At 35.4% G+C, this 25,339-nt stretch overlaps 1 protein-coding gene across 1 annotated transcript in view; it reads left to right on the top strand.

Moving 5' to 3' along the window:
- The window catches only part of LOC150097899 (uncharacterized), a 413,970-nt gene that overhangs the window by 153,816 nt on the left and 234,815 nt on the right, over window positions 1–25,339 (top strand). Inside the window, exon 3 of the mRNA XM_090406626.1 lies at window positions 11,531–11,616. Within this exon, the coding sequence (XP_090262752.1) occupies window positions 11,531–11,616 (86 nt within the window). The remainder of the gene's footprint in view (window positions 1–11,530; window positions 11,617–25,339) is intronic.

The raw sequence follows: 25,339 nt of genomic DNA on the forward strand, positions 1-25,339 counted from the left end.
ACCTTCCTGTTTATGACTGATGGAATTTATCAGAAGGTTCTCAAAAGATTGAACTGAAATTACAACATTGTCTGTAATGTTTAAATGATGTTATTCCTATATAACTTATTTCAGTATGCGAAGGCAGGAAGATTGTTCAGTTAATGAGATTATAAGTTCTCCGCTTTTCAGTTGAATAATCCTTATAAACTGTAAGAACTACAATAGACAACTTGGATGCCTGATACGTAAATATTTTCAATACTTGTTAACGATCTGCACCGTTATCATCAGAATCGTTGAGTAGATTGCACTGCGTTCTTCCATACCAGGGCTTGGGTGGCCTAACGAGTCTTCGCTCTGTTAATAATAGGCGTAGGGTCTGAGGCCCACTGTGCATAGCCGTTTGTGAAATTCCTTTGGTAACAGATGATTTTCATCGCATGATGCGACATCACCGCCTTACATATTGAAGAGGTTTGAACATTTGCCAGATTTGGTCTCCAGAGCACACTGAATATAAAATATTTTTATGATAATTCCCCCATTCTTAACTGTTTGCTAATAATCCATCACAGATTACTATGACTCAATCTTGTTAAGACATTCGTGGGAGCGCCTTTCCTTCAAGCGACGTTTAAGCAGCGATATATATTCAAAACCATGCTGCATATATCGACTGTTTTTGGTGTATAAGAGGATACTTTTTCTTCTGGAAGTCCGGGCCGCTCTTCTGTTTACATCAACTTGACCTTTATGAATAAATCATTGAAATTCCTCGGTATTAAATCGAGTGCTATCTCCTCCACACATTCAGTTTTATATCCTTGTGAATAATGTCAGATGCTCTGATTTTTTTTTCCGACTGAAGTGACTGATATCTTCAGTATTCCTTAAAAACAGCACTTAGATACAACACGTTTTTAAAAGTATCACAATATATTAATCAAATAGCTTACTTCTAAAATATTTGAGTACTGTATTAATAAAAAGAAAGAATATACAAAAAATCCTTATTATTTAGAAGAATAACTGCGATACACGCTTTCACCATGAAATCAAATAGTAGTATTTTTTATAGTATTTTGATTTACGTTATCCAAGGTGTCATTTACCCTCCAGCAGTTAACTCGCTTTCACACAATTTAAGTGACATGATCCGAAGGTGGTCTGCATTTTGCCTTCATTAAAATGTTTTAAGGTTCCCTTATCCTACAGCCGCTGGCTTCGACCTCTTTGGGTTCTCATCAGAGGTTATCCAGCTGCATAAGAATACCAAACGGAAGACCTTTGGAAAATTAACAAAAGTACAATACAAGGATCCGTTAGCTTTTTATGAGAATCAAAAGGCGTTTGCAATAGTGGGCATTAAATTAGTGAATCATTTGAAAGCCCTCGGAAAAGTCCATTTATGAATGTCTTTTAATTGGTACAAATACTGAACGCAGCCTGTGAAATGTAACAGTCTTTGGTATTGAAGGCATTACAAAAGCTATTATGTTTGTTTGTTTTTTTTTCCCATTTTATGCTTCGCTAAGGATTTCGGGTGCTGCTTGCACAATGTGAATGTCACACGAAGTTTTCTTATTGGGGAAGGAAGTTTCTTGTTATTAGCATAAAATAATATAATTAGAATAGCAATAGATTATGCATTGAATAATAAATTTTAATTTCTTAAATGAAAAATGCTTTGAAAAGCAATGAACAAATTAAAAGCTAAATTTATTTCAATAAAGCACAATTACTATCCATTTAAATTTATTTTAAACATGTTGGCAATAATATGTACGTTTTGAAGTTGCATATTTTTGACATGATCTACTGTTGGTGTTACACTACTTAGGAGATGCGAACTCTCAGGAACCCTATATTCGTCTTTTATTAGCGCTTTAAAAAAAATTTTTTTTTATATTATTCTTGGTTGGCCTGAAATCTGTTTCGAATGATTCTGTTTGCACTTGAGAGTAAACATTGGTTATCTGTTTGGTAATCAATTACCCTGATCTTAAAAGGGATTAGTAATATTCATTATATTTATTATCCTTCCTTAAGATAAAGTTCTAATGGTAAAGAATTTTAGGTTCTTATCTTCATTAATTAAAAACAATTTGCTGCAATGAAGATCAGATGCATTCATTTAGTTTGAACCCTCTTGAACATAGTCCTTATTCGATGAAATGCATTTCTGTCGAATTTTTTTTTAAAAAAAGCTCTTTCAAATTCTAGAAATTTGATATATACTGTATTAGCAAAAAAAAAAAAATCTCCGAGGGTAAGTTTACCAAGTAAAATTAAGTAGTGACATTTTTTCTCCAGTTCTAAGTCTTTGTACAGCTTGATTTGGCTCCATTTCGAGTTGAAACCAAATGTCCTAAATTATGTTATTCATGTTTGAATAACTCCAGACAAGGAGTTATTTAAAATATTTATAAACTGTCTTGGATGGAATAAAGTCAAACAGCAGACCGTATTTGCACGTGTTTATTGATGATGTTTTACTTTCTCTAGGTGTCTACTTGTTAATCTGTCTGTGACCTTATAACGAATAATATGGCGAATAAAATGTTTAATAACTCATGTCCTTAGCAAAAGAAATTCGAAGCCCAAACCCATCTTTTTATGCGCATTGTAAACAGAAGTATGTATCGAGAAACATGTAAAAATGTAACCGAAGTGTATTTTTAGAAAATAAGACAGGAATTTATTTATTTAAAAATAAACTTACACTTATCATCTGTGCAAGCTTATTTGTAACGGTATTAGTGATTTTTATTTCGAAAGAGGTAAAATTATTCCGTGTGCTGAATCCATCCCTGTGATGCAAAGTCTACCATCTTAAGACTTACAAACATCTACGCCTGAAGTGAGATTCGAACCTACAGTCTATTGGAACGAGTATTCTACCTTCTCAGCCTAACAAAATTATACTGCACTGCAGAGAATTGTAATAATTTTAGTACAATCTGCCGGTCTGGTTGGCTAAGTGGTTAGTGTATCTGCTCTCCAAATAATAGGTTGGGATTCGAGTCTTGCTGTGGATGCTGTAGGTAGCAGATGAATTTTATTTGCCTGATGTGAGACCACCGACATGCTTATTGGAGTCCTGAAGTAACTTAAACGTTCCCTATTGGGTCTCTAGAAAGCAGGGTTTCCATATTATATAAAAATATGAATATATATATATAAAATCAATAAAAATAGACAAAAAATCTTTAGCCCAGCCACGATCAATGTACTATAGATTTACACCCTTCGTAAGTGGGAGTCATATAAAAGAAAATAATTTTCTACATCATATAGAGTATATTATAGACATTGAAATTCAGTTAGAATGATAATATATCACAACATAGGAGATGACAATATTTTCAGTGATCTGTATCTAAGAAATGAGGGCATCATTATGTTGACGTACTCGTCACCCCAACTCCTCTTCTGTATGTATGCTCGCGCGTGTGTGTATGTGTGAGAGTAACTACTAAAGCCAGTGGATTCGAATGGCATTGGACGTTTGAGAATGGAATATATGTCACACGAGAATGGGTCACACAAGGCGATGAAATAGTGGATTTGATCGCCTTGTGTGACCCATCATTCTGTTCGGTGGTTGATCACCCTGAAGTGCTTATTTCTTAGCTCATCCACGGTATTCATACAAGATGCTCTTACTAAAAAAGAAGCATAATCATATTTTAAGATATTTGCAATTATTAATTGAAAGAGGGAATAATAACGCAATATATGAGTCAAAAATAATTTTTTTTAAACACGTAGATCCATTACTTGTCAGTAGTGTCATTAATTTAGAGAATAAAAAAAAAAATCCGAGCTACCATAATTAGTTGTCAAAAGTCAGCGTCACTGGTGAAGCATTCTGATTGTTCTCGTAGCTCTCTCTCTCTCTCTCTCTCTCTCTCAAATAATTACTCGCTCTGTTTGTCTTGTTAGCCGCACTGATCTGGTTGAAGTTGCAACGGTGCGATATTTCAAAAATAAATCGACTTTGTTGAAGTAACTGGAAGTCGGGTGTTCTCAATTAAATGAAATTTGAAACGGCTTAAATATCCAGACTTCTGGTCATTCCTAATTTTATAAATACAGTGATTTAATACACCAAGAACTTCTGATTGTCATTTGTTGCAAAAATCGTTGATAAGTTTTGACCGATGGTGTTGGCATTCTTAAGTGCGTTTTACAAAATGTTATAAATACTTGAAAAATTGATTGGTTTGTTACTCCTTTCGTACTCTCATTAACATTTCCGATCACTCTCTCTAGATTAATTTTTTTAATTAAAATCTGATATTTGAATCAATACTAAAATTTGTCGGTCTCCTTTTCAATCATTGTCCCAGATTTCATAAAAATAAAAAAATAAATAGATCCTCTAACGTCATTGATTTCCATACATACTTATTTCGCATTTTAAATATTTGTTGCTTATCATATGTTTAGTACTGCGGGTGGGCTAAAGATTAGTTAATCTGGGAGACTCTAGAGACCAATGATACTTCTTGTAAGTTCATTTAGGTCTCCTAGTAAAGCAGAATGTGGCGGTGGGCTGCACCTGGTGACAAAAACAGTTTACCACCTCAAACTTTTCTTGGCATTCATCCTACTTTGCTGCCTGCGTAAGGCATATTAACATTTATATACAGTAACATATAACTATCCGCGCGGTTAGCCTAGTGGCTGCGCGCTTCGCACCCATATGACTTGGGAAGGAGTGTCCTAGGTTCGAATCCCGTCGAAGACATGAGGAGCTGAAGGATCTTCCTCGGCCATAGCCAAGTTAGCCAGTCTTGGGCGTGGACAGTAGGGTTTTTTACCCAGTTTATCCTGAGATTTTTCATCCCGCAAACCGAACCCATGAACCTACAGCCATAGGATATAGTACAGCAAGGAGGGCAACGGGAAACCACCTTGCTCATAGTCACTTTCCTAGTATGGTAGCATAGCTACCCCTACCATCCGTGTGGATGAAAGGAAACTAATCATCATCATCAATATATAACTGCTCAACCAAGTAAGCCGGCATGTACAAAGGTTCCAAAAGAAATAAATCTTTTGAATGCACACGAATTTCCAAGCCAAATTATGTGATGGTCTCCATCACAACTATGATAGTTATTCACTATCATCACACAACTAATACCATGTTAATCAGTATGTCACGACGCCTCCAGTTCAAAGGAAAGTTGAATGTGTTTTATGTTATGCAAAGATAGTCAGTGATTCTTGTTTAATGAGAATTCAGTCAAATCTGTTGGGATATAATAATTCAACTACTAATCAATGTGTCGAGGGATAATATGGCTCCCCACTGATTATAAGCATTCTCTAGTCTTATAAGTCCCTTTCTTGCTCCTGTTTTTTTTTTTTTTTCTTAATGTAAGATCACAAAAATTTGCCGCGGAAATTTTGGTGCGTACCAGGCAAAAGCTGATTGCAGAATGAATGTGAGTTGTCCTGTAAGGAAAACCGTAATATCGCACTTGCTAACAATTTTAATTCAAGAGAAAGTAATGAAAAATAAAATCTATCTCAAAATATTCGTATTAAATATTTCTTTTTTAATACTTATTAAAATTTTCATAATTTTAAGAACAGAGTCAAAATCTTAGTGCACGTTATTTAGGAAATAAAGAGAGAAACTTCTTAATAAATGAGAAATAACTTCCTTTTTCTGTATGATTTCATTGATTTCTGGAAGAGCCATAAAAACGAACATAATTATGTTAATATTATCACGATTAGTTAAGAATTTTAATCATTCGTTGTCTGTGTGTGTGTATGTAATGCACATATAATAAATTCACATAAACAACCAATAAGTTGGTTGATGTGAATTCTGCGCGGTTGCTCTCCTCTACCTCCGGCAGGAAGTAAGCAGACAGTATTTATTATATTCTCATTCTATTCGTTTATTTTGACTTTAGGAAATGCAGTGAGTGACATAGCCAGAACGAATGATGTAGCCAGCCTATGACTGGACTTTATTTATAACATGTCGCACATCTGCGCATTTCCACTATGAGCTTCCGCACATGGATTTCTGATAATGGTAATATTTTCACCGTTCTTTCGACACATCCCGGCGAAAGGAGCAGAATTCTCTGCTGACCACCCTTGGTCTTTATTTGTCTTTAACTGGCTCCGTTGGTCTGGATTGTGCTATACTTGCTGTACCTCCACGTGTTGTTCTATACAACATTCTGAGATGTATTTGAAGGATCGTTGAATCATTCACCGTGTCTTTTCCCCTGCTGTCTCCCCCCTTTTCCGTCCACCTTTCCTTCCTTCTTCCCTTCCTTCCTTCCTTCCCTTTTCTGTCTCTCCAGATCTTACTAAAATACTCCCACCTTGGCAGTCTTTCCCAGCCGCACGCGTCCAGGCGTGGCACAAAGTACCCTTTGATCTCGTTTCCCCTTCGAGGTGCTGACGACATCCTCTATTAAGTAGTGAGCATCATGGCTGTCCATTAAGGAGGAGCATTCGGTGCGTGCGTGTGTGAGGATTTTGTGCGTGATCACAAGCTGTTAGCACCGTATCGACGCGTGGTCAGCGGACTCACCTAGACTAGCTCAGCGGCAATGGACGGACACTCCTCCAAGAACTCATGACAGAGTTCATTGTCGTTTTTTTTCTTCTTCTGTTTTTTTCCCTTCCCTCCAACCCGTGGGGCCTGAGGCTCAAATAAAGAAGGATGAAATGAAAGCACGCCAACCTATAAAAGTTAGGACAGGCAGTCTATTGTAGCAGCTGATCACCTAATGATGACTCTATATTAGATGTCATGCAATTGTAGCATATTTTCCGTGTTCAAAGGATATTAACGTTCTGTAATAGTGATCGGTAGCCATGCTCTTAATGTCAGCCATTCAAACAAGTATTCAAGGAGTACAGAGTCCTGGAAATGATGGAGTAAGCACTACACTATTATTATTGAATAGCACCTTAACCTCTTCCCGTTCATGTTGAGAACATTCACTACCTGACTGCCCCATAAGAGTGATGACTGTACGTAAAGAGGTAGGGCGATGGCTTTCAAATGCATCCATTGTTACGTAAGACAAAATAAAAGACGTTTTTTTTTGTGTGTGTGTTTTCTTACGCAGCTAAGTGTTGTGAAAGATATATACTGCCCTGTTCGGAGGGCGATGTAAGGCAGATGCGGAAAGAAATATGGCTTCAACTCCGGCTTCAGTATGATAAAACGAGTTCGTCTTTTGAATGCTATTGGTTCTTGATGCACACATTTAATGGCCCACTTATTGATGCTGGAGTGAAATACTGTTGACAAGGGCGATAAAAGTTTTACTCGCGAAGGAGATAGTGTTGAAGGTAGGGCAGGTTGAAGTGGTTGCGTTTCGTGCCTTTGGTGTTGTTTTTGTTGCCGACTTATTATTCGGGTGAGTTCATAAGCCGAACTGCTCCAAAGGTGAGAAACAGATCAAATGAAATGTGAAGACGTAAGAACTTAAGAAGACGAACCGATGGGGTCGTATTATACTCATTACAACATCTTTATAGCTAAAGTTTTAAAATGTTTTTTATTTTGTGCCTAAGTATTTCGCACATTCCCTTATGAATAGCACTTGGCACATTGAGTTATATTGGTGTAGTCTAATTAGCAACAAATAAAAGGGGGGGGGATAGTCGGCACATTCTTGATTTTTTTTTTGGTTAAGAAATTATTCCATTTTCGCACACCCCAACTGACATATGCAATGATTCATGTCAGTCCAACACCTCTCCCCTTCGATTTTATCGTCAATGGTATACTAGTGTTTCTTTCTCCTGACCCCCCCCCCTCTCCCCCCAAAGGAATGTCAATAAAATGATCCTATGACATAATTTTACATCGGCCAATTATTTCGGTGTTTCTTAGATACCAGTTTATTCTGGACGCAAACACTGGACAGTAAATGTGTCCAAAAATTACAGAGCATTTTTGATTATTTGTATAACAATCGATGCATTTGATATGGTTATGATAACTTATCAGTTGATATTGAACATCATATTTAAACTTAAAAGTTTGTATTGAAGTTTACACTAAGATTTTGGTCGCTGAGTATTAAAAACAGAACACTTTATTGATGTTAGTTGGATTATTTAATTTCGTTAAATATATTTGCGCGTTAAAATTATTGTACATCTCTCTGGGTATGTTTATTTAATTTTTGTTTTAATATAGTCATGAAAGCGTATTTAGCAAACAATTATAGCGTGGATGTACACTAGTGGGCTCTCATATCTATATACATGTTTTTTCACCTAAAGACAATCGTGGGCCTGGCCATGACAGGATTCGAACCTGCAGTCTGTTGATTGGAGAACGGACACACTAACATTTCGGCTAACCAGGCTGGCAGTGTCTGGATTTGACTCTGTGTAGGCGATCTAAAGTTTTCTGTGAAATGAATCGTTTTTCGATTTATAAATTTTTATATTTTATCCTGTTTTTAGATGGTGTAAATAAAGGCGATTTATACCTTCAGTTAAACTTAGTCTTCATAAATTGATGCTGAATCTTTAATATGTATTACAAGAGCCACATCTGAATCTTTAAAATTACAAATCCAAAGTAGTTTCCCTCATTTCACGAAATTTCGAATGCTAGTGAAACCCTTTTATTCAATCGCATTTCTTTTATTCCAAAAATGCATTTCCCACCCTAATTTACATCGTTGAAGTTCAAAGCAAAAAAAAAAAAAAAAAAAAATCCAGTCCCTTCGGTAGCTGTACGTCAATCCGATCCCTCAACCACGAGTATCAATTGTCTGGTGCGTAGCGCATTGGCACGGGTTGACTAGCTGCTTTCTAGATGCTCTCGTGTGATTACCGTAGCCACAGGAAAGGGGCCAAAAGGGGGATGCTTCATTGCTCCACTTTGACAAAATCATAATACGTGCTGATGCCCCCTTTGCGGAAGGTAGTTTATCACGCGCGTGCTGTAGCGGGAAACTCTCCTTTTTTATCGCTTCTACACCCGCGGTTTCGTTGCATGCTAAAAGAGCAGTAACAGATTGTAGGGGAGGAGTTGACGTAGCCCGCAAGGAGTACTTGAAGCCGTCGCCAAACCCGGCATGAACTGAGTAACCTCATTCAGGGATGAAGGGGTAGGGGCTAATAAGGGTCAATTGAGTAAACGAGAACATGGCTTACGTTTCTCTCCGTACTCGCTCTTCGGGTGTTAGAAGGATGACTGTTTAAATCAATTTCCCCGCCTGTTTTTTTTTTCTTGCCCCCCCCCCCCCCTCTCGCTCTTGAAACTCAGTTCTGCATGTGTGGGAATTGTGTGGATGAAATATACCGAAGCTATTTCTAATGTCTAATTTTTTTTTTTTTTTTTAATAAAATAGTTTTTTAGTTTTTAATTGTTATCACTCTGGTAAAGTTGAAGACATTTATAGAAAATAGGGCTTTTTTGTTTGTTCTGTATAAGGATTGGAGGAAATAACATCTTGTAATCTTATGTTTATCATTTTAGTCTTAAGTTGCCAAAATAAACAAGCTAAACAATAATCAGAATAAAACAAATCCTATGCATCATAAATTTTATTTAACCCAGTTTAGTTATTTTATACAAGAAAACCATCCTCGATCATAAAATGTTTTTTAAAGTCTTTTTTAACCATTGTTAGCATTATTGTTAGTAGTCAGTCTAAAGATAAAATGCATACTATTTATCCTGCAGTCATTACCTTCTATCGCCACAGAAGATAAGAATCACATGATCTAATTGGCGATCCATGAAATCTACTTTTCATTCCGTTTATTATCCGTACACCGGGGTAATTTATAATGTATTGCACACAGCACTTCATGCACGCTGTCTGTATTAACAAAGAACAGACGCAAACTTCGCTTCTATGTAATGAATTGGACATAAACACCATCATTACACCAGCCTCGGATTAAATCATCTCACGCAGATACCATGCCTGAGATTATTTTTTTTTTCACGAACTTAAGAATTTTAATTAACAGGATGTAGTTTTTTTAGCTTATAGGATGAAGTGTTGAGAGGTATTTTAGATCTCAATGTAGAGATCGACTTCTGTTTTGTATTAACAAGTGCTAGATGACAGTCTAAAGATTGTGTATCTTTGGTAATGTGTTGGTCAATTGGGTATCTTGTGTCCTCTTTGAAGAACGCATGCACTAGCGGAAGTTGAGTAAGATGGCATCTAGAAATCGTGCAAAACTAGCTCACAGGCCAATTTAAGCAATATTTTCGTTAATTATTCCAGCTGGTAAGCAATTTGCTAATGAAAGTGATGAGGCTAATGATGATGACAGATAGCTTAATGAAGTAGCTTTGTTATCATTAGCATTTAGATTAAATTACTTATTTTTCTATTATTTGCCGAGCCTCAGATGACTACCAATTAATCTGTACCACTTCAAATGACATCCGCAATTTACCTTTTGTGACTCGTCTTGTAAGTTTTCAAAAAAAGTTTTTAATTTAAAAAGAGAAAAGAATTAGACAAATCTAGTTTTTATTATGAACTTCGTCTATAGGCCTGATAGGCGAAGTTCATATTTTCTTGTCAATTTTCAGTCGAGGCGCTACAGTAGTTATTTAATGAATAAGCCAGCTGTGGGTATATACCCCCCCCCCCCCCTTTTTTTTTTTTAATGACAAAGCAATCTAAGCGCTTTCTGAATTTTGAATTGCTTTTATATACACTTTTAATTCGCTTGTTATTTAATTTTGTTTTGTGTCGGGAAAAAAACAAACCTGTAGAAGAATCAACATGAGCTTGCTAATATGTAAATACGTTTAAACAGGTATTAACCTCTATAGGCTAGGTTTATACTGCACAAAATCGAGTGCATTTTGTGTTCAATTCTGTGAATTAGCTCTGTTGAGTGCCACTAACTGGAGACGAAATATTAGATAAATAGACATTAATGGAATAGTTACCTCGTATATCTGCCTTTGCATTTTACTTTATAGTTTGCCTGTTCTCTCCAATCAAAACCTGCCATATTTGGTTCGTAATATTCGAAATTGATTCTGGGATGATAATGCAATGTTTGTAATGAACTTAATCCCTAAACAAAGGCACATTCAAAAGAACAGCATGCGTAGTCATTCTTGCAGGTCCAGTTTATCAGGAGTCTGTTATTCTAATTGCTATTAATGATGGGGCCTTCATGGCTTACTTGGTAATGACATGTGGCTTTCCCTGCGGCAATATCAAGGGTTTAAATCTGATCAATAACTAGAGGAACTTAGGGTTTTAACCGCTGCTAAGAGTCAAATGACCTCACTCGAGATAATACAATACTTCTCACAAAATCCAATGTTGCATACGAAAAATGGCTTTGTTTGTGGTATGAAAACTTTTTTCACACTGCAAACTGAATAATTTTAATTACATCTTATTAGTATGCTATGCTGACATTTGGCGCCTGTTTAAATAGACAGATCTTATAGTAGTTTCAGCTATATTGCAATAATCATATTTTAATAATCTGAATATATATGTGTGTATAGCCCAAAACAATGAATAATTGTATTTATTTATTTTAGGTGTGAAAACGATTTGCGATACAGACTTGCGATGCTCCCTCACCAGCCGTATTTCGAAAAATATGTTGTGAAGCAGGAGCCTCCCGGTAAGTTTTCCAAGTTATTAATGAAGTGATCTTAATTCTGAATCTCAAAACCATGTTATCCCAAATAGAACTTGAATTCGGATAGCTGTTGTTTAATATTGTTGCTTTGAATACATTTTTTTTATTACTTTTGCCGCGGATTAAATTAGTTAAGACTTCTCCGATATACTTCACTAGCCACACCTTCGGAAAATATTGAACTAAGGATTAAAGTAAGGCGTCTGACGAGGTCTGGTGTGAGGATACCTCATATAAGACGGCCGCATTTGAAATTCTGAATTCTTTGGATCAGATAAGAGTATATTGGATTTATCGAGCCAGACAAGAGCTTATATATCGGTGTGGAAATTTTAAGGGGATAGATTCAATTTAACGATTACCTTTTTATTATAATAAGTAAATAAACAAGAAGAAAAAGTCACTGCTCGATAATATTAAAGCAAGAGACGGCGTTCTTTATGTGCGTCAAAAATGTTTAATACAATCCATATATAATGAATGCATATGTCAATAATTTTATTCCATTTGTCGGAAGTAGCCATATTATGGAAGTAGGTGGTTCTGTAAGTGTATAGAAGGTAACTGTAGTAATGTATTCAGACACTGAAAAAAAAACATTACGATTGCATGGTTAGGTATGGTGGAAAGAATTACAAGTTCACGGCCATCAAATCCTGTTTAAATAAACTCCACCTCTTCATTTTGAAGTTGTTGTGGTTGGTGTTAAGTGGAAAATTAACTTGAATTCTATGTATTGAGCAGTGGTTCACGTGATGAAGCGAACCCAGCTATTTAATGCAATGCGTAACAAATGTATTTACTATGATCAAGTTTGTATTAAGTCAACGCTGTTGTTCCTTTTTCACTTGGAAGCTTTTATTGTCGATCTTAATGCCCTTTCGGTGTACTGTTTTACTCATTCAGGCATTATAGTGAATAATTTCAAGAAGTATTGACTTATACATGCTTAAATATGATCGTATGAACTTCAAAGGACTAAATTTATGTCGCAACTGTGGTTTGCTCCATACCGCCTTGAAAAGAAATAAAAGCAAACCTCCCTCTCTACATGAGAGGTGGTTTCTTTGCCGAAACATTAAATTTCAGTTCCTTGTTGTTTCTAACTAATAGAATTCCCCAAGGATATCTAACAACACCGAACAAAAATTATTTTGTCGTTTATTTTTGTTTACTGAAATTTAACAATCACCTCAGTACAGTAACATTTGGGAAGGGGGAAGAGAGAGAGAGAGAGATTAAAAGATACCGTCATGTTGCTTGGGTTTCGTTTCATGCTGGTTATAAAACGTTTATATTAGTTGTGAATTTCGCCCTGCAAAAGCGGTTTTCTCCCCAAATCAGATAAGCAATAAGGGTCAGGCTTTTTTCTTATCAATGTGCTGTTGCGTAGATATTACTCTACAGGCAGACAATCTTGTCTTTTTACAATCTGGTGATGAGATGAACATATTTGGAGGGAAAAAAAAGTATCAGCGTGGAGATTGGTGGAATAATATACAAGAATATTCCAATAAAAGGCTGATGGAAATCACATAAAACTATCACGAAGTGACAAAAGTAGTTAGCTGAAAATCCAAATGATCTCAAGACAACCATTTTCCACTGACACACGGAGCATATTACAGTCAATATTAACGAAGAAAATATTTTAAGAAGCAATGATTTTTTTATCGTACTTGTTCCTGAATATCTGCACCTTTCACTGTTTTAATTGTTAATAATATATTTGATGCTTTAATATATCACTCATTGAATGTTAAGAACTCACTTCTCCTTGTTGTGTCTGCGAAGAGCTTGAAACGTTGAGGAGCAAATAATCTATTTCACTTTGATTTAAGGTAAAAATGTCATTATTTATTATGTCATAAAATCAAGTAGCTGTGATGTAAAATCACTTCGTATTCCGTTTTTGCAATTACTTAGAATGTGTAAATATGTCCGGGGGGGGGGAATTTAAAATAACATGAAATTATGATGAATGATTAATAAAGCATAAACTGATTGGTTTTCTTTGTACCACTTCGTTTATCTTTTTTTTTTTTTTTTTTTTTTTATAAGGGCAAGACATTTTTAAATGAAAATTTAATGTATTTGAGAATTTTAAGATCCACATTACCTTAGCAGTTTGAGGCAGCTACATCAGTTAATTTAAAGTTCTTTTCACTATTTCTCTGAATACTGTTAGATGATGATTTTGACGTCATTAAATTGCTTCTTTAAAACATAGATGATACTGACTTAAATTAAAGATAAAAGTAATAAGTTAAACCGCATAAAACAACACAATTATTACATTTTATTGACATTATTAATAGCACAGTATTTCGTGGATGCATTTTTCATCAACATTGGTTTTGTTCTGCGACGAGTTGAAGCGATGAGAGTTATTCCAAGTGTGTACTATTGTTAGATTTTTGAGACGCCCAGATTCACACCCAAATTCGAAACGATTTTATCTGTTAGTATTTTTAGTTATGCAAATCACCCTGAGGCTTTCACTAACGTCATAAATTTTCCTGGTTATGAAAGGTTTGCGAATGAAAAAAAAACAACAACCTTGATTTGTATAAAACCAAGATTTTATACAAATATGTGCTTTTCTTTTCCTTTTCTCCTCATTAAAATAATGACTGTGCATTTCATATATATATATATATTTTTTTTTTTCAAGTATTTAAAAATGAAAGAAAAATATCCATCCTTTATCCCCCCCCCCCAGTGCTTTAAATTCATTTGCGTTTTCACGAGTTTTTAAAGTAGTGTTTTTAAAACATTTATTTTTAATGTAAATGTACCCACGAAAGTTTATAAACCTGTGATGCATTAGTGGCTTGGGTAGGATATGGGTCATATAATACGGAAATCGTACTCTAGGGATCAAACTTATCACCTTTTTCAAGCCACTTTTTACTGAATAAAATATGGCTTGAAAATAAAACCGGGAGATGAAATTTATATATCAACTATTTTTGAAGGTTTCGCAAGCTGCTGTTCCCCATGGTGGTTAGTCGTTTGATTAATTTATGCTGTAATGACTTTAGAATTATTTCTGTGAAACTCAATCACAACACATTTGTGCTCTGATTATTAAGAATTTCCCCTTTACATTTAACAATGACAAAATTAAACAGATATCCGATAGACTGTTTTTGCTTATTTTTTCCAAAATACAATTTTAGTAAGATTTGCTATTTTAAAACTTATTAAAAGTAACCAAACGGTTATTAATATCACGTGTTAGTTTACTGCCTGCATAATGCAATTTTTCATTGTGCAGTTATGAATATCTTATCTCAAGTTATAAGAGTATGTAAGAAATAATCTAAAAATCGACTATGAGTTTCAAGTAAGTCACATAAAGTCTTGATGCAATTATTTGGGAATTTCCTTCATCCTCGAAACTAAATGGTCCATTCGCTTTTACAGTAGTAATTAGTATGAATGATCACAGTTACAATTCTTGTTTATTAACTGAATATTTTTTTAGTGTAAACGAAAAACTTGTATATATGAGATTTCATCAGACGCAATTTGGACTTTTATATTTCACTATGTGGCGAGTACAGATTTAAAATATATTTAACTTTGTTTTAAACAGTTTAGGTGTATTGCGTAGGTGTTGCTTAGTTCAGCATTATTAACAATTATCCAACCTTTTTGTTTTTCGAGAGGAAAGTTCCTCTGTGAGACCTACTAACTTCATCTCCAACTTGGAAGAAAACCTTCATAGGTTTCTTACACCCTAATGAAATTCAATCCCGGATCTTAATAACCATTAGGCACGTGGGGGCACCCAATCTCCAGTGCGCGCTACGGGCCCCCCCCCTTCATAATATTTAAAAATTAAACAAGCATGGTCTTTGGTAATTAAAATTGGTTTCCTTCTTAAATTCAGTACTTTGCCCACAATGCATAATATTTTAATTTTTATTTTGATATTTTTTGTCGGGAAACGTCATCGGTATGTTAAAGACACCCTCCTTTGACACAGAAACACTATTGGCTCTTCATATTTCTGATTATCACCATTATTTTAATCAGCAAGGGTCTAGTAAATATTATTATCGTTGGTGGTAGAATAATCAAGGGAAAAATGCCGAAATGGCATAATTTTATGTCCTAACGAGAACAGCGAGTTGCTCAAAAGTTGTGAACATTTCAGATCCATGGATAATGAAGGACTGAGAGGACGAAGGAAAGAAACAAAGAAATAGACTGAGAAGGGGGAAAAAAAAGAGAGAAATTTATTGGGAACAAAGAAATTGAGTTCTTAAAGAAAAGAAAGGTCATCTTCCACGGTCACGAGTAATTTCTATTATAGAAGGGCTTTCCTTTCTTATTGTGCTGCCTTCTGTTACGTGTTAAGGAAGAATGATGATCCCTTTTCTTTTAAGAAAATGCCGTTTCTCGAAACTGTTGATTGAAAAATCATGGTTTGCATGAACACAGCCCATTTCTGTCTAATCCTTGTTGTAAATGATTCCGTCATTCTTTTAAATGGACTGGAAATGGAAGAAATTCCATAGGATGCAGTAAAACATTGAGATGTTAATGTCTTACCGTATTCTATATCGTGTTAATCTTGGCAGCTTGCAAGTGAAGAGGAGATTGCGGAGCAGAGAAAAAAAAAAGCGACGAACTTAAGTCCCTCGCATAATGACATTCCACTTTCGTGTTAATTGTCCACTGACTCACCTGTCTGCGGTCTAAACATTCACGATCGGTAGACACGAAACCTAGCCACTTACTTGTGGAGCACCCAAGAATGACAGCACCACCGCTACCATAGCAACAAGGCATAAGTGGAGCCTACGACAAGAGCTCTTATTGTTATGTGTTCTTGTGAGAAGCGTTTATAGCCAGTTAACAGGGAAGATGGGACTGAAATATGGCCGTGCTAATGACTCTTCGAGGCTGACTATTCTCCCCCGGTATTTATAGGATATTATTTGAAGGTTCGGCCTCCGAAATAAGTTTCTATAAAGCCTTTAGAACACCACGGAGTTGAAGTTTCATTCGGAGTCTCTCTCTCTCTCTCTCCTTGTAGGAGAACCCGCAATCTTTAGTCATACCTGCCACTCGACATCGTAATGACACGGATGCTACATGAAATGAACGGACGGTGGAGGTCAAGTAGTTTGTCTGACCAAGCAATTAATGGCTGCGGTTCTGTCAAGAATGACCCTCACATGATCGCACGAGACTTGGGGGGGGGGGAAGAACCCTTAATGTTGGAGTTACGTGATAGAGAGAACTCGGCGTAATAGGTTATAGGCAGGGGAGGGAAAGACACGGGGGGGGTATCTGAGATGAGGTTTGTTCGTGGAACTATTACCGAGATAGATTATGAGGGATTGTCTGGTTTCTAACAAGTGTAAGAACTTCTTTTCTAGCAAATTTCATTTGATTTAATAAAGAAAATTGTTTTTTAAATTTATACCATAAGATATTTCTTGTTCTCCAGCTAAGACTTCTGACTGTATCCGTTTACTTTTGGTTGCGACGATTATGGAATCTGTCTGAGTTAACATATCAGTGATTACAATAATAAACTATTTGGTATTAGTGTTTAATTGATATGTTTCATTTAACTTTTATTCCATTTATTATCTTCATCATCACGAGCACTGGCCTAGAGTGACAGCGCCATAAACCCAATATCGCATTATGTTTGAGGTGGACTTTCATTTATGTTATTTCTTGTTCTGGAGGACGAATTCAAATGACAGTTAGCTATACGAGTATGTAGAGTGTAAAACTGTCGCATGATATATATGCAGTAATGATTTGTTTGTTACTTTTTTAAAAAAATAGAATGTCATTTTGGGATGGGATCTCTGAGTTATATTAGTGGCATTAGCGTAATAATATTCTATCTATCTCAATGGCTTTAACGGGCCTTTAAGGCCCACAACCCTCCAAGCATGCTTGGATTTCGTAACCCAAATACGAGGATAGAATGGTCACCCCTATACCTCGAAGTATTCCTGGCTGTATCCCTGTGTGTTCACGGGACCGGTTTGCCTGCTTGCGGGAGGAAAAACGCCAGCTAAACTGGCGGAAAAAACCCTGCTGTCCACGCCCAAGACCGGCTGACTTGGCTATGGCAGAGGAAGATCCTTCGGCTCCTTATCGTCGTCGACGGGAATCGAACCTAGGACACTCCTTCCCTATTCATATGGTTGCGAAGCGCAAAGCCACTAGGCTAACCGCGCGGACGTAATAATATTAAATAGAGCAAAACTGCACGAAACCAAGTTTTATCAAAAAAAAAAAAAAGCGATATCCTCCCCCGTGGACAAAGAACAAGTTTTCTGCTTTTATCTACGAGGCATAATGAAAACAATAATAAAATACAAGGCATTGACCATATACATAGTCTTAGGCAAATTATAGAAAAGGTAATAAACTTCTGTTTAGCCTTTACGGACTTCTAAAAAAGCATTTGATATAATGAAAATCTCGGCTATTCTAGAATCACTGTTAGAACGGAATCGATGAAACATACCTGTATGTAATCGGACAGTTTTGCCTCGATATATTTTCATAAGCACAATTTTCTCCTATTCGACACTGGCCTTCTAGAGCGACAACGGCATAAACCCAACATCGCAATTATATTCGAGGTGAACTTTATCATTTATGTTATTTCTTTTTTGACAGTTCTGGAGGACGAAGTGAAATGACAATTAGCTATATGTAGAGTGTAAAACTGCCGCATGATATATGTAATAATGATTGTTTCTTACTTTTTTAAAATAGAATGTCATTTTGGAATAGGTTCTCTGTGTTATATTAGCGTAATAATATTAAATGATATTGGTATATTCCATAATGCAATTTGAAAAAAAAAACAAAAAACTCGTGAGTCTCGGCAGGGTCTTCATTTAGGATCTCATATGGAGATGAGCTTGTTATTTCCTACCGATAATTTTAGTCGCAAACAAGTAAATTGCTGAAAAACATGTGAAATTAACACAGTGTAATTAACACAGTAATTAACACCTTAGTTGATTAGATCGTAATTTTGACCAACTTAGCAAGAGCTACACATGTCTATTTTGTAATAAAAAGTTTGTAATAAAAAAAAATAAAAAAATTATTTTATTTTATTATCTTTTTTTTTTTTTAAGCTTCAGACTTTGCCGTTTTTCTTATATTTTCTGTGCTGGTAATTCAAATAATGAAACTTGTCTCTATCATTATGTTTTATTTTAAGAATTTAAAAAGAAAATTTTTCCTTTACTGATTCCATAATTATGAAACAGTAAAAAATACGTTCAATAAACCCCGCTAATAATACAAAAGGGAATTTGCATTATTTTACCTTCATTTTAGGAATGATGTGCTTCGAGTTATTTCATAATGTCATGGTATTAAAAATCAACAAAATACGATATCACTAAACTTGAAATCTATTGGTGCTCATCATTAAAAAAAACGATTCTGTCTGAGAAAAGAGGAGGAAAAGCTAATTTCCTTAAGTTGAACTCAAGAGTTTCGACTTAATGGAGACCAGATCGGAGATTGTGTTTAGCTCCCATCCTGTGAGAGATAAGTGATTGATATTTTCTCATTTTGTTCTAGATCTTCTAAAGGGAAAATAATATCCTTATTAAACGCACCATTATTTATTAAGGAGGAAGAAGTATAAAAATATCTTTAGCACAAATGTTGAACCACAAATTACGTTCTGGATGAGAAAAGGAATGTAAATACCGATCAGAAATTTGTACAAATAGTATGAAACACGTGCAATCAACTTTAAACACACGCGCAATTCGTATTAAGAATGATCATTGATTAAAGGAATAATGTTCAGAATTGTTAGTGAAGTAATCTGAATCATTCTTCGACTGGCCTAATCGTTCGCTGCATTGATCAAGTCTGTGATCTTATGTAGTATTGATCTTCATTCCTGACTTTCGAAAAAATCTTGTTCAATTTTGATTAGAGAGTTTTAAAAAAGTGTAAAAATATGTGCACATAAATGAGATGCATTGCAGCAAAGTACACATCGGCGCCAATCTGTTTATTATTCATCATGCTAGGAAATAAATGTGAGACTTGGGAGCACACGAGTCCCAGAACCTTGCATTTCAGGACCAACAAAATGAACATCGGAATTTTCCGACCACTCAGCCGCTATTTTATAGTTGACTGTTGAGGAACTGATATTATTTAATGCATGCGCTATCCTCGGACTCGAGCACTAGGAGATGGGGGAAATGGGAGTAGAAGAAATGAAGGTTCGGATACATTCGACCATCGCCACAAGCACACACCACTTCATCCGAAATGTACAGTAAAATAAACGACCTCTCTTATGCGGACGCTTTATCTTCATAACTAGTGGACGTTTGTAATTTATTGCGTCTCTAAGTTTTAGTGTACTGGAGGTTCCAATATTATTTTCGGAGTAATGTAATTTGGACTTTTAAACTTCCGATGAATTATTTTGGTAGTTTAAGTCCTAGTGGGCTTTCTATTTCATTTTCTCCCCTTTAAAATAGGGACCGCCTATTCTGAATAAACACGCAGTTGTAACTTTCAAGCATTCATCTTGTATTCGAATTTTCTTATGGGGGAAGTTGACATATCGTCCGTATGATGCGTAAATGAGTGTTAGAATTAATTACATGAGTTATTTTTAATGAATCGACAGAAATTAAATTATTTTCCCGCATATATTGTTGACAAAAGAATGAAATAAAAATAGTAGTGATACAGATTATGCATTGAGTGGTGTTGTGCTGCATGATTTCGTTAAGACATTTTTTCTTTATAACAAAAATGCCGAATTTTTCTTAAAACAACGAAGTAGATAATGGCAAGGGCTATTACGTGGTTTAGTTAGAATAAATTGTTTGGTGCCTTAATTAAATTTAATTTTCATTATTGTTTAATGTTCAATTTATTAAGCGTGACATCTTTTTTCTTTATGTGTATTGATGACTGAGATGCACAGAGGAGTAAATGACGTGAGTTCTCTTCAGCATGATCTTTATAGAAATTAGTAGAATCGACTTTGAAACTGGAAGAAAAATGTAATGTGCAGAAATCAAATGGATACATTTAGTAAAAAGTAATTTCCAAAACCTTTTCATTCAACTTATATCCATTATATGGATATAAGTTGAATGAACAGGTTTCAGAAAGCATTCATGAGTGAAAATAATCATTCGTCAATTTTGGCTGGTAATAAATTCGAGTTTAGGAATTAGTCGGAAAGACTCAGAAGATTTTTGGTTAAATTAAAAGCAGTTTCAGCAGTATGAGGGAAAGAGCTTGTCCAGTTTCTGTTGAGAAATATCACTGTGATCAGTTTGGTCGCCCAAACTTCTGAGGGTTGCCAGGAGAATAGGTGGTGGTTATTCAGAGATGCATTAAGTTTGCTGAGGGATTACCTCATACTAGTTAGAATAGTTAGTTCGTTAGTTGTAATGGAAAAAGACAAAGCACTAGAATTAGTCAATATCTCATTGAACATTCTGAGAGGAGGAGGATATTTAAAAAAAAATCAAAATTTTGTTTCCTAGTGTTTACAAACAGCGAAAAAAAATAGAATAATCGTAAATTCTTGAAAAGGAGACAGAATAAATAGTAAAAAAAGCAGTACTCAGTTTGCTATCAACAAAATATAGGGTATTTACGAGAGAGTTACCTATCAGAATTCAGGAACTTCTGAATTTTGATCAACTTCGAGAGCAGCTGGATCAGAAAAACGTTTCTTAGCAACAGATCATCTTCCACATAATTATTTAAAAAATATATATATAATTTAAAATCTCTCTCTCTCTCTCTCTCTCTCTCTCTCTCTCTCTTCCATCTCCCCTTCTTTCTCTATGTGTGCTGTTCATTGATTATGATTTATTTGATTTATTATATAAAAGAAACACTACAATCTATATGGGAAAATGGTAACATTAGCAGGAAATATTTTCAAAACAGAAGAGGTGCTTTTATCTATCGCGCACAAACGCATAAACCGGAATCATATTAACCAAATTCTTTACTGACAGTATTGGAACAACCCTTCTAAACGTTGCGCTGGTAAGAATTACGATGACACTATGTTATTTCTTTTAATCAGATAAATTTGGCTGTATACGAGATGAAAGTTTCTTCATTAAAAGCTCCTATAAAGATTTTTCTCATTTTAGACCGGATTCAAACGAACTGTTTTTGGTTGGACAAATATTGTGTGGTCCTTGTGTTAGCTCTGTAAGCCTTTAAAACAGTAACCCGAGATGAAGTGGAAATAAAGATAACTGGATAATATATTTCAAACCTAAGTGGATGGTTTTGTAATACTTTCTGCTAGCTTGGGGAAGTAAGAACCTGTTATTGAGAGAACTACGAGTAACTGACAGTAATAAAGCAAAAAAATATAACTTGCGCATGCGGCCGCACACACACAAATCGCAATGATAATCGCAACTAATTTGTATTACGTCGGAATTCAGATACATCCTAACTAGGAAATCGAAATACTAAACAATACATTGATATTTAGAAGGCAAAAAAATCCCGAAATGCAAAATTCCTATCGCTTAAAAAAAAAGAAAAGAAATTAACGATCAGATAGATGCATTCTGCCCTCCCACATAAGGAGGAATGACATGGCCGCTCATTTCTAACTTAATAAAGTTTGATAGCACACAAAAGAGAGTATGGAAACGTTAATAACAGACATTGCAATAAGAGATAAAAAGCTGCATTGATTAAGAAAAATTGTAGTGTGAAAGACATCCAAGAGAGTCACCGTCGCCCTTGTTTCCAGCTTATGGGGGATTTTCGATAAACATTACTGAGAAAAAAAAACAATGTAACTATCGGATAGACTATATAATTTATAGTTATTATATGTGTGCGCGAGGAATATCGCTACTGGCATTACTAGGAAGTTAGTCCTATAGATGGATTTCTCTGACAGTATCTAAATTTCGAATTAAAATAACACACTTGCCTTTTTAAAGACATTCGGACACTTCGAAAGGTCGCGGTGAACTTTTTCTAATTCTTTTGAAATGAGTTAAGTTTTCTGGCCTCAAGATGGAGACATACATTTTTCTCTGGATCTCTTTTTCTCCCGTACTAAAGCACGCGAGACAAAGAACACCACATACGAAACAACAGTCGTAACATATTTCATGGCCTTGATTGTTTCATTGCAAATGATCAACAGCTTAATCCGACAGGTCTTGGTTGCCCCTGGAGTGGTGAAAAGAGCGTTCAATATTGGCGTAATAGTAATAACATAATCTAGCGGGAGAGGGCGTGGCGATTCACAGTTGACAAATAGGAATTACACGACTTCCGATTCTAGACTGCCAGTTAGCCAAAGTATACAAATTCAGAAGCATTTTTTCTTAATAATTCTGAATTTGAATTATTAAGAATATTGCTACTGAGTACCGACTCTCACTTGATGTATTTAATACCATTACAAGATACTTCATAAGTTGGCGTTAGTTAGCCGCACCATTGACTGTCTTTTTGTTACAGTGAAGTTGAGGTTAAAATGTAGAAAATAAAAATATCTTTTTGAATAAATCTGTTAATTGCAATAACAGCATATAGTATGTAGTAAAGTAGCTAAATATTAATAAAGCTATAATAGCAGTTTATAGCAGAGTGGGTTTCTAAATTTTTAGCAGCGTCAGTCATCACCGTTTATGGTAATCAAGAAATATCTTGACAAGTAGCTTTGAAAGGAAGTATTTCATCAGAATAATTTGAAACAGTGTTATATGACAATTCCGATACTGACGGACAATAATATAAAATTTATTCTATACTGTCGTTGGCGGGAGGCACAAAATACCGTCAGTAAAAGTTTCATGATTATGCATCTGACATAAACCGTCATAAAAATACAACTTGCTTTCACTGTTATTTATTGTATCAGACAAACGCACATAGAATGTATTTTAAATACAGTTTTTCATTTCATTTTACAACAGCAAAACAGTTCAGAATTCGCTTTAAAAATAACCCCAAACAACTTTTCCATCAGTCATAAATTATACATTAAAATCAGGTTGAAATCTTTTGATCCCAAAGTGTTTCAATTTAAGCAGTTTTTCCGACAGCTTCTTTGCATGTGTATATACGTCCTTTTCTATCCATTTGGACTGTTCCTTTCACTGATGCTGTGTAGTTGACTTTCTTTCTCTTGTTGGAAGATTTTTCGAGGAAAAATTTACATAATGTTTTATGAAAAGGGTTTCAGATGTCATTTTATGTCAGTGTCTGTCTTCTGAGAATCCCTCGGTGTTTAGGTTCCTGCCGTGTAGTTCTTTATTGAGATCTAACCTTCCTCTGTTGTATTTGTTCTACTGCCACACCTCACGTGTGGCTCTTGCATTTACATTTGAGTGTTATTTCGTTTGTATTTATTCTCTTATGGTTATAATTACGGTTCCTTCAGTATTACCGATTTCAGTTAGTTGAACTCTAGAACTTAAATGCCATAGAAATAATTCGCGAAGTATTGACTTCTGATTTAAACTATCTTCGTTGGGGGAGTTGTCCTGGTTTGCACTACTTAAAGAGCCCATGTATTCGCCTTTTATTGGTGCGTTTAGGTTTCACTGGTCTGACAACTGTTTCGAACTGGTTCTCATCAGAGATAAGGCAGAAACCTTAAGAGAACAAAAAAGCTCTGTATAATGACAAATCATCTCATGCCGGAAAATAATTTTTTCATAAGTGAAAAATATAACCAGAATGAAGCCTTTTAGGCTCTTATTTTAGTAATTTCATAAAAAGACTAGTATGGTCTTCTTAAAATAACTTCATATAAGATTCATTTTGAAAAATAAATTTATCTATTTGAGATTTCACGATAAATGTTTTCATGTCCCCTAAAATTTAGAAATAATAACTTGAAGAATGTAAATGGTTGTATAGAACAAATATTATTCCACTTTATTCCCCTAAAAATAAATGAGAAGTCGAAGACAACCGAACTCGTAATATACTCGACTAGTAAACTGACTAGTGTGTCTGTGGTACAGTGTTTTTTTTTTCTTCCTCTGGAGTTGTTGAATGCTGTTACGTATGGTAATCTTTTTTAATCGAAGTGTGTGTGATGCATTTTTTATTTTTATTTTTTTGTATTACTGATAAAGAACTAATGGGAAATGTTTCTTCAGACATACACACTATCTATTTTATGTTGACTGTTAAAATGAAGGCAAGTGCGACAGCATTCCGTAATCAGATACATCCCCCTGAACAAACTGTTAGCGTAGAGCCGAAGGGTAAAAACCTAACCGAATCGAAAAGGTCGGCCCGATATCTGCGGTAAAACAAATGTAACGAGGATGTTTCTTTGCAAGACACTGTGGACAAAACGGCGCAGGAGAGAGATGGCGTTCATATCCGCCGACACAACAGTCATTAATCTGTAGGTCTGTGTAGTTTGAAGCGTCCGTAGGCAACACTGGAGCGGAATGGACGGAGTGGCCGTATGCGACAGGCTTCGGAGAACTGGACACAGGAGACTCCTAAATGAGCGTTCCGAGTAGGTTTTGTGAGTAAGGAAATCCCCGCATGAGGTTTTGGGTGCCGCATGGAAGTAGACATTGACCCCTCCCCCAATCCCACCCGTGTCCGCTCTCTCTCTCTCTCACACACACATACACTCACGGATGCCTATTCCTTTACAAGTTGAAATAGCCCCGAATGGCGACTA

The sequence above is a fragment of the Typopeltis vanoorti genome, chromosome 16, assembly GCF_054136105.1.
Source record: "Typopeltis vanoorti isolate ZY-2024b chromosome 16, IOZ_Tvanoo_1.0, whole genome shotgun sequence".
In the NCBI taxonomy this organism is placed as follows: domain Eukaryota; kingdom Metazoa; phylum Arthropoda; class Arachnida; order Uropygi; family Thelyphonidae; genus Typopeltis; species Typopeltis vanoorti.